A 9,405-nucleotide genomic window follows, 5' to 3' on the forward strand; every position below is an offset into this window, starting at 1 on the left:
ACTCGTTTTTTTAGAAGAGTGTGACTTTGGACAAAGTATTTAGCCTCTTTAGTTTCCTTATCTATAAGGACACAGCTTTTACAACATTGCTGTGCGGAGTAAATAAAATATTTTTCAGGCTGGGTGTAGTGGCTCATGTCTTATCTCAGCATTTTAGGAAGCCAAGGCAGGAAGATTGCTTGAGGCAAGGAGTTCGTGATCAACCTGAACAATGCAGTGAGACCCTGTATCTACAAAAAAATTATGAACTAGTTGGGCATGGTGGCACACACCTGTAGTCCTAGTTACTGAGGAGGCTGAGACAGGAGAGGAGGATCATTTGAGCCTAGGAGTTCAAGGTCACAGTGAATTATGAATGTACCACTGCACTCCGGCCCCAGCCTGGGTGACAGAGCAAGACCCTGTCTCTAAAAAAAGAAAAAAACAATTCAAATTGGTACATAAAGTCAATAAATCTTAAAATGTTGGGCCATGCCTATGGTGGCTCACTCATGTAATCCTAGCATTCTGAGAGGCTGAGGCAGGAGGATCCCTTGAGCTTAGGAGTTTGAGACCAGCCTAAGCAAGAGAGAGACCCCGCCTCTAAAAATAGAAAAAGTAGCCAAGTGTTGTGGGGAGGCATCTATAGTCCCAGCTGCTTGGGAAGCTGAGCAGTAGGATCATTCAAGCCCAGGAATTTGAGGTTGCTGTGAGCTATGACAACATAGCACTCTAGCCCGGGCAATGGAGTGAGACTAAGGTGGGAGAACTTGAGCCCTAGTTTGAGACCAGCCTGGGCAATATGGTGAGACCCCATCTCTTACGTAAATGTTAGTAAAGAATAGTAAATATAGCTTCTTCTCATTTCCTCCTAGGTTTCCCACCGTTTCCGAGAACTCATGCAGCTCTTCCACACAGCCTGTGAGGCCAGCTCTGAGGATGAGGATGATGCAACTAGTACCAGCAATACGGACCAGCTGTCTGACCATGGAGACCTATCTGAGGAGGAGCTAGATGAGTGATACTCCAGGAATGGGTCATCTGCACAGGACCAAATCTAGCACACCCCCTGACACTGGGGGACAGGGTAGCTGTACTCTGCTCCCCGCCCTTGAGCGTAGGGTACAGATCTAGAGAACAGGAGCTCAGGACAAGGACAAAGTAAGGCGTGGGGTGGGGCCGAGGGCTTTGCCATCCTATGTTACTGTTCAAGGTCTTTTACAAAGACCTCACAAATCTACTCTGTAAAGAACATCAAGGGAGAGTGGGACTCAGCTTTCTCTACTTTTTTTTAGTTTGATGCACATATTTATTGTTCTGTGATCTAATTGATCTAATCGCAGTGTTTTTAAATAGGACAAATGTGTGTGTTGGTGGAGCTAGTCTCAGGATACCAGGCTCCTACATCCAGCAGTTTTTATTATAAACTAGCTCTTTTCCCCCAGCCTGGAGCTTTAGTGGGTAGGGCTATCGCCATCCTGGTAGCACTGGGCCAGGCTTTGTAGCTCCTGCAGCAGCTCCTCAAGGTCATCCTGTTCCACCCCAGAATCCATGAAGCTGGCCCATCGTCGCAGGTCAAGTCTGGTGAGCTCTTTTGCCAAGGCTTCCAAGGTGCGGTGCAAGGACGAGGAAGAGCACAGTGCCCCTAATACAGGGATGCTGCTTGCTGCTGTGAGGGAGAGAGCAGCAGGCCTGTGAGTGGGACTCAGTCACATTGATAGGGAAGCCTGGGCCTCGGTGACTTAATTGTAAAGTAACTCAGTAAATCTTGTGTACTGTCCCCTTAGTATGCCAATTCTGGAGAAAAAGCATTTTTCTTGGGAGCCATAGGGTGAATAAAGGAACATTTAACTGTGAACTTTTAAAGTACTTCTAATCTAAGATGGGAGATAGTAAAACCTCTCCCCTACTTGAAATCGCAATTTTCTTCACCTTCTGCATACCTGAACTTGCAAATTTTCTTCACCTTTTAACATACCTGCCCCTTTTGGGGGGCCATTGGGAACTACACCGTGCTCGTGGCTGAAGCTTGTGGAGAAGAGATGGGGGTAAGGAGGAGCCACCATGCAGGGGGTCAGCAGCAGATGGGAAGAACTGTTGGGGCAGAAAACAGCAGTGAAGTGAGCAAGAAGTCAAAGGAGGTCTAAGATCTGGGAAAGGGCAGGAGCCTTTACACTGACCTCCTGACTCTGGGCTGCTGCTGTTGTAAATACTGGGCCAAGACTTCTTCCCCAGTGGTACACGCATGGAGTGGGGATCGTAGAGGTGTCCCTGGGGAGAGATGGCTATGGGAACAAAGCAAAAACACCTTTAAGGGCTGGGTGACGTGGTTCATACCTGTAATCCTAGCAGGACCAGCCTAAGCAAGACCCTGTCTATAAGTCCCAGCTACTTGGAGGGTGAGGCAAGTGAATTGCTTAAGCCCAGGTGTTTTGAGTTTGCTGTGAGCTATGATGCTATGGCACTCTACCCAGGGCAACAAAGTTAAACTCTGTCACAAAAAACAAACAAACAAAAAAACCCCAAAACTCTACACCTTTAATCTGCCATGGCAGCACGAATAAAATACTAAGTATTCCTATGTTCTCAGGCCATCAGCTAAATCAAGGATGTTCAGGGCCTTTTTTTCCTTTTAAAGGGGAATGCAGAGTAGGGAAGGAAGAGTCATTAGAATGCTCAGAGATATTAGGGAAAATAGGACAGAAAACAAAAATCTGACAAGGACTCCTCTAAGTAAGGCCCACCAGTCCTCACCTTGTGTGGCAGGCTTTGTCAACACCCCTCAGCACCACTGACTGGGCAAAGCAGCGTGTTCCAGAAGGGTCCCCACATGCAGACAGTGGGGTCCATGGGGTGGCTCCTCCAAGTTGCACCAGCGAATCAGGAAGGGACTGGCCTGGAACCAAGGGGAAGGGGATGGTTGCTCCTGCTGTCACCACCTAAAGAAAAGGAAGAAAACAGGTTATAGAACTTTGTGTCAGCACTGACCTAACTCCTCACAAAGTTTCATACCTTCTTCCCAGAGAAGCTCAGCATATCAGCCAGATGAACCATGGACACTGGAGAGGATCGCAGGCGGTAGGGGACAGTAACTGTGTCCAAGGCTGTAGCCAGGATGGCACTGCAGTGGACGGGCAGAGCAGCCTATAAAGAGGACACTGAGAAGAAGTACTTAGCCTTTTGGGTCTGGAAAAGTGTGTGGAAGCAGAATATTAATGGCAGAGAGGTTTGGGGGATGGAGCAGGGGTTGTGTCTGGCCCAAGACTAGACAACCAGAGGACACTGATCTAAGAGGCCACATCACAGCCACATTCAAGCTCAGACCTCAGGAACAAACCCAGACACTGCTTTGGGGATTCTGAGGAGGCCCTGTGGCCAGCTGCTGTCAGAGCAAGAGCCCTGGGCCTTACATTGTAATGCAGGTAAGGGAAGTTGACAGGTGGCTCAGGTCGCAGGCCTAGGCTTCCACCCAGGGATAAAGGGCAGACGAGAGAGCTGTGAGCAGCCAGGTGTACCAGACCGAAAGCTGTATTTAACAGGCGGTAGATGTTTTTCTGGGGCTCCTGATGAAAAAAACAGAGTAGTTTGCATTAAGTAACTTTCTCACCGGGATTCTTATTTCTTTCTCCCTAAGCTATGACTACTTTTTCTTCTAAGTTCCACTCACCCCAAGATTGTAGGGGCCAGGTAGTAGGCCCCAGGTTATTATTCCTCGCCCTGAATATTCATCTTGTAGCAACTCTGCAGCTTTAACCCCTACCCCAGAGAAGCCATCGTGCAGGTCACATAGGATCTGGAAGCCCTAAAAAGAGGTGAATGATGAAAGAATAAAGTTAAAGAGTACAATAAGAAAAGTTTCTAACCTAGAGTCTACCTCACCACACAGCTACCTGCAAGAAGTCACATTCCTCTACGTAGAAATGCAGCCTGTCCTCCAGCTCTTCTAGATACCTGGGTTCCTTCAAGACACTCTCCCCTTGGCCAAAAGCCTCAAGCCGACCTGCTTCCCTGTCAAATGTGATCCCAGAGTTAGGAAACCTTCTTCCTCAACAACTCTAGGCTCCTTTGTATGCAGGGCAGATGCCTTACAGCCTCTGAGGTCCCCATACCCATCATGATTGTACTTCTGGATCATACAGATGCTCCGGGGATGGAGATGGACTCTAAGGAAATCTGACCAGACTCTGATGCTGCCCTCTGTGGGAACTAGTGGTTTTGTAGTTGCAGCAGTGGTGTGTGGTGGGGGACCTTCAGATAAAGCAGAGAAAATGTATCTTTGTCAGTATTCCTGCTTTGCCCAAGCCCCTGTCCACCAGTATCTCCGGAAGTCTTACCTTTGCCATTAGGAATGGATTTGACCCTCCAGATACCTTCACTACTCAGTACTCCCTGGGATGGGTGAGAAAAACCTACATTTAGTTCCAGGCAATTTAGAGGCAAGGGTGCTTTGTCCCCCCCAACTTTGCTGGCCACTCCCCACGGCCTCCTTTCTATTCAGGTAGGTCACATTGTTCTCAGGAAAAGAAGTGCTTTCCCCCCCCCCCCCAAATTCATAGTAACATCCAGTGTTTATAGTGCCTAAAACCCTCTTCTTAAGTCCACTTTTCATTGCCCCTGTGGAGGTGCTCTGGTTAGTGTTGTTCAGGACCAAGGCCTTACCTCTGCCCCAGGAAAGTCCTGGAGGTGAAGGCTCTTGGGATAGAGCTCCTCTTGGTGCGTGGTGAGCTTCCCCTGCCTGAAAGAGTGGAGACTGAGTAAGGAAACTATCAGAGTTCTTAAGCTCTCTGCACACCCTCACTGCTTTCCACGTTAGCTACACACCATGCGATCGCAGCGTCCAGCTGTCTGTCCCTGTAGAGTCCGCCTTCCTCCTGTAGGGAGCTTAGACTACCTGTGCAGAAGTGAATAACGGAAGGTTAAAGTCTGGGCACACTCTCCCAGCCTTCAGCTAACTTTCCTTGCATCACCTGACGGCCTGCTGTCACCTTCCTTCAGCACTTGGCCTTTGCGAGCCTTCTTGATTATGCATTAGTCAGGTAGGAGGGCTCTGGTCTGGGAAAATCTAGATTCCGTCCCTCCGTTCCCAGCTTAGTTATCAGCTTGTGGGACTCGGGGCAGAAGCCACACCCAGCGCCCTGCAGGACTCCAACATCTTACAGTTCCCAGGGACTAGCGGCCCGTTCCAGCGAAACGGGCACTTGGGCGGAGGTAAAGTTTTGCCTCCAGGCGCCCTGCGGCCGTCGGAGCGTTGCGGTCGGCTACTCTGCGGCCCAGTAAGGAGGGTCGGTCTCGGCTCCGGCTGACCCCTGCCGCCGCCTCACCCTTCAGATCCACGAGTATGAGGCGTGGCGTGTAGGTCTCCTGGCCGTGCAGCGTCCGGCCGGTGCGGTACAGGACGTCGGGGCTCAGCTCTCCAGGTGGCTCCTGGGCCTCTGCCGCTCGGCCTAGCGCAGCATCCTGTAGAGGTGCGGAGGGAGGGCAAGGCTCAGAGGCGGCGCGGGCAGGCTGGCAGTCAGGGCCGCGTACTCGGAATGGCTACGCAGGGGGTTACTGCGGTGGACCTAACCTGCTGGTTCCACCAGTGCGCACCCACGAAGCCGGCGAAGTGCCCCAACTGCAGCGTGAGCACTTCCCGGACCCCGCCCGCCATGCCGCGCCGCCGCTGTGTTCGATGCCCCTCGCCAATTGGCTAGGCAACCTCTGGGCGGGGCCTGGTTCTCCCGGTGCTATTGGTCCATGATAAGATCCTTCCCTGTTGAGTAAACGAGTCGTTGGGCCCTGGAGGCTCCGCCCACTAGGGCGTGGCTTACCCTGCTCCCTTAGGCAGCCAGGAGGGGCGGGACACTAGCCTCGCCGGAAGTTGGGGACGCCCGCGCGCAGGGATCCCACTCTTCCGTCGCCTTTACCTTTGCTGTTCCTGGCGCTTCCGTTCCTCTTGAGCGTCCTCACGCAAAGGTCTCTGCTGGATAGAGCGTGAATTCTGATAGTGAAAGGGCGCTAGGCATCCGGGAGCGCGGGCGCTCGGTTTGCTACGGGAGACACTGGTGCCCTGAAACACCAGCACTCTGGGAGGCCAAGGCGGGAGGATCGCTGGGCTCCGGAATTCAGACCGGCATGAGCAAGCAACACAGCAAGACTCGGTCTCTACTACAAAAAGAAAAACTAGGGGCGCCGGCCCCATATGCTGGAGGTCGTGGGTTCAAACTTGGCCCCAGCCAAAAACTGCAAAAAAAAAAAGAAAGAAAAGAAAAGAAAAGAAAAACTAGCCGGACCTTGTGGCGGATACCTCTAGTCCCAGTTACTACTCAGGAGGCTGAGGCAAGAGGATCGCCTGAGCCCAGGAGTTTGAGGTTGCTGTGAGGTTTGGCAGCACAGCACTATCCAGCAGAGAGGCTGTGTCTCAACCAAACAAACAAAAACAATGGATTCATTATATCCAATGTCTGCTGAAATAGATGAGTTTTTCATTCTCTTAGGAACTTGGAGAAAGGGATTTGGGCTGTACAAAGAAGCTGGAAACAAAGAATTTCAGTGAGGGATCCAGGAATCATCAAAGGATGGAAGTATAAAAAGAAAATGAGTGTTCAATGTCTGGGAGGGAGAAGTTAAACTGTGAATCTTTTTTTTTTTTGAGACAAGAGTCTCAGTTGGTCACCCTTGGTAGAGTGCGGGGGTGTCTTAGCTCACAGCAACCTCAAACTCTTCGCCTCAAGCAATTCTCTTGCTTCAGCCTTCTGAGTAGCTGGGACTACAGGCGCCCACCACAACCCCCGGCTATATTTTAGAGATGGGGTCTCGCTCTGGCTCACGCTGATCTGGAACCTGTGAATTCAGGCAATCCAGCCACCTCAGCTTCCCAAGTGTTGGGATTACAGGCATGAGCCACCGTACCCAGCCTCTAAGCTGTGAATCTTGATCTGCTGAACTAAACAAAGTCTAGAACCAGAACCACTGGAAATTTCTATACAATTGAGTCTCTTAAGCTCCCCAACATGCAGAATACCAGATATATTCAATTTGGCCAATCTGAAGGCTCTTCATAATATAAACCTAACAAGACATTTTAAGAAATATGTTTAATTTTTTAAAGGAAAAGATCCATGATTATCTTAAATGTGAAAACCACATCCAGTAAACCAGTATGTGTTTCAGGAACAAAAAGACATCTTATTGCCACATGTTCTCAGTCATTTCACCAGGAACTCATTTCAGTAAAGGTCTAGAGGCAACTGCTGTGTTGTCCAGGCTGATAAGATTAGAGGCCTGGTTGCTCTCCCTTTGTGGTGATTCATCTGATCGAGTCCAGCTTAAAGGAAATGTCCAGTTCTTCCATGTACGTTGCAAATGTGGCTTAGAGGTAGGCACACAGCCGCTCCAGTTGCCAGGGGTTTGCATTACTTAGGAACAGCAGCTCCTTCTTCCCTTCTTCTGTGTGAGCTAATGGAGTCAAACACAAGTAAGTGGTAGTTTCCTCCTGCTCCATTGTATTCTCCAGAAAATACTATAGTCAAGAGGCTGTCTTATCCAGATTATGCTCTGATGGAATCAGCATCTCCCAAGAGATCTCACTTCTAGATCCTTCATTCTTTTCCTATTCATAATTTCCTTTTCTGTCTCTACTCCTCTAATCAGTATCTATCTCTCCCCCTCCATTCTCAGAATTATCTTGTGGACTTCAGGACTTTCCAACTCCCTTAGAAATCTGTCCATAGTGCTTCCCAATCTACTATGTTGGCTGCAGCAACTTTTACATTCCTATTTCTACTCTTTTAAGAACTTATTCCAATTATTATTAACTCTCTGTCTAGCAAGAAAGTGGCCTTTACTTATCTACATCCCATTTCACAATCTGGAGGTGAGGGCAAGGGTAAATAACAGCTGAGATGCTTTCAAAGTGGACCAAACAGGGAGGTAAGAGTTAAGTTTTGTATATATACCCGGTTGGGTGCAGCAAAGAGTTAGTTTGGTGCTGGTGTAGCTCTCCCATGGTATGAATTATCCTATGGGTTTTCCAGCACATGATTCTATCAATTGAAGTTTGCTGAATGAATAAATACAACAAAGAGAGTGGCTGCAACCCAAACACCTGGAAATTGCTCAGTGGCTCAATGCTTTGTCTCTTTTTTAACATCAACATTTTATTCTGGACTAAGATGAGAATTTAGGGAGAAATATAACCTCTTTTATAAATTAAACCTTAACTATCCCAACCCACCTTTCTGTACTATCTTATTAGCCAGAAATAACTCAAGATAAGGGGAAAAAAATGAAGTAAATATTACAGACTATTGCTGAGGGAAGAAGAGATCAAGGCTCTGATTCAGTGGGATTCTACTGTGAGCACCAAGACCTGATAGGAAAAATTAAATTACCTTTTTCATGTTGAAGCCATTTGTTCTCCAAGTAATACTGAATACAACTTTCAAATTCCTTTGGGTTATAGTTAGAAACCTGGATGGGAATAAAGGGATCTAGGGCATCAAACCCTTCCTAGAAAAGAAAAACAATGACATAGGGTTAAGGAACAAATTGGCAAAGGGAAAAATAATACTTAAAGCACTTTGAGAGCAAGGTCTTTGTTTTTCTTTTCTTCTTTTTGTTTTTAGAGGCAGGACCTTACTTAGCTATCTGGGCTGCTATGGTGCAGTGATGTGATAACAGCTGTCTTCAGCCTTAAAGCCAGGACTCAGGACATTTTTCTGCCTCAGCCTCTTGAATAACCGAGACAAAAGGAACATGGCATCATTCCCAGCTAGTTTTTTAAAGTTTCTGTAGAGAGGAGGGTCTCACTATGTTGCCTGAGCTATTATGAACTCCTGGCCACAGACAATCCTTCTATTTCAGCCTCCTAAAGTGCTGGGGTTATAGGTATTAACCACTGTGCCCAGCTGTTTTTCTTCTGTTCAGCTCTACTCCTCATTCTCTAATTATCCTGACTTATATCGGACTCTACATGTGGTGGCCATTACTGTTGCTCTACATGGCCACAAGCATAATACAGCAGAACCTCCATAGCTGACCTCCTCCTTCAAACTCCTTAGCCGGGTGTTGTGGTGGGCGCCTGAGGTCCCAGCTGCTTGGGAGGCTGAGGCAAGAGAATTGCCTAAGCCCAAGAGCTGGAGGTTGCTGTGAGCTGTGACGCCACCAGTACGCTACTGAGGGCAACAAAGTGAGACTCTGTTTCTTAAAAAAAAAAAAAAAAAAAGCATAAAGCATACTCAGAGTACAGACTCTTAGGCTAAAGACAAAAACTAAACAGCCATCAAATTCCAGTTAGCAGAGGCAGGGAAAAACCTCTAGCAGCTTCTTCATAGAATCAAGGTTTAGTAAATGCAAACTACTTTTAAGCTAATAAGTAAATATATGGCTATTGAGAACAGATTTTTGTCTTTTTTTTTTTTTGAGACAGAGCCTCAAACTGTCTCC

The 9,405-nt window shown here is 48.0% G+C and overlaps 3 protein-coding genes across 5 annotated transcripts in view; 1 reads left to right on the forward strand and 2 right to left on the reverse strand.

The window, feature by feature from the left end:
• LOC100945803 (GON-4-like protein) overlaps positions 1-1,271 on the forward strand; it is a 104,904-nt gene extending 103,633 nt beyond the window's left edge. Inside the window, exon 30 of the mRNA XM_012808510.2 lies at positions 855-1,271. Within this exon, the coding sequence (XP_012663964.1) occupies positions 855-1,001 (147 nt within the window). The 3' untranslated portion in view covers positions 1,002-1,271. The remainder of the gene's footprint in view (positions 1-854) is intronic.
• Positions 1,272-1,345: 74 nt separating this feature from the next.
• MSTO1 (misato 1, mitochondrial distribution and morphology regulator) lies at positions 1,346-5,725 on the reverse strand. Of its 3 annotated transcripts, none has more exons than XM_023516471.1 (14): positions 5,546-5,725; positions 5,301-5,436; positions 4,801-4,870; positions 4,639-4,714; positions 4,314-4,368; positions 4,089-4,227; positions 3,870-3,987; positions 3,647-3,781; positions 3,390-3,542; positions 2,992-3,123; positions 2,734-2,918; positions 2,160-2,264; positions 1,958-2,073; positions 1,346-1,645 (listed from the first exon to the last, which is right to left on the reverse strand). In XM_023516471.1, exons 1-14 carry the CDS (start codon positions 5,627-5,629, stop codon positions 1,434-1,436), a joined length of 1,716 nt encoding a protein of 571 aa, XP_023372239.1. In that variant the 5' UTR covers positions 5,630-5,725; the 3' UTR covers positions 1,346-1,433. The 3 variants fall into 3 exon arrangements, with proteins under 3 accessions (XP_023372239.1, XP_012664049.1, XP_012664050.1); XM_012808595.2 differs by having other exon boundaries at positions 1,346-1,648; XM_012808596.2 differs by having other exon boundaries at positions 1,346-1,648; positions 2,156-2,264.
• A 1,320-nt stretch (positions 5,726-7,045) lies between these two features.
• The window catches only part of DAP3 (death associated protein 3), a 37,786-nt gene continuing 35,426 nt past the window's right edge, over positions 7,046-9,405 (reverse strand). The window contains exons 13-14 of the mRNA XM_012808598.2: positions 8,352-8,469; positions 7,046-7,416 (exon numbers count right to left, since the gene is read on the reverse strand). Coding sequence (XP_012664052.1) covers positions 7,331-7,416; positions 8,352-8,469 — 204 coding nt within the window. The 3' untranslated portion in view covers positions 7,046-7,330. The remainder of the gene's footprint in view (positions 7,417-8,351; positions 8,470-9,405) is intronic.

This window comes from Otolemur garnettii, unplaced genomic scaffold, assembly GCF_000181295.1.
Source record: "Otolemur garnettii isolate 467f Iridium unplaced genomic scaffold, OtoGar3 scaffold00091, whole genome shotgun sequence".
NCBI classification, from domain to species: Eukaryota; Metazoa; Chordata; class Mammalia; order Primates; family Galagidae; genus Otolemur; species Otolemur garnettii.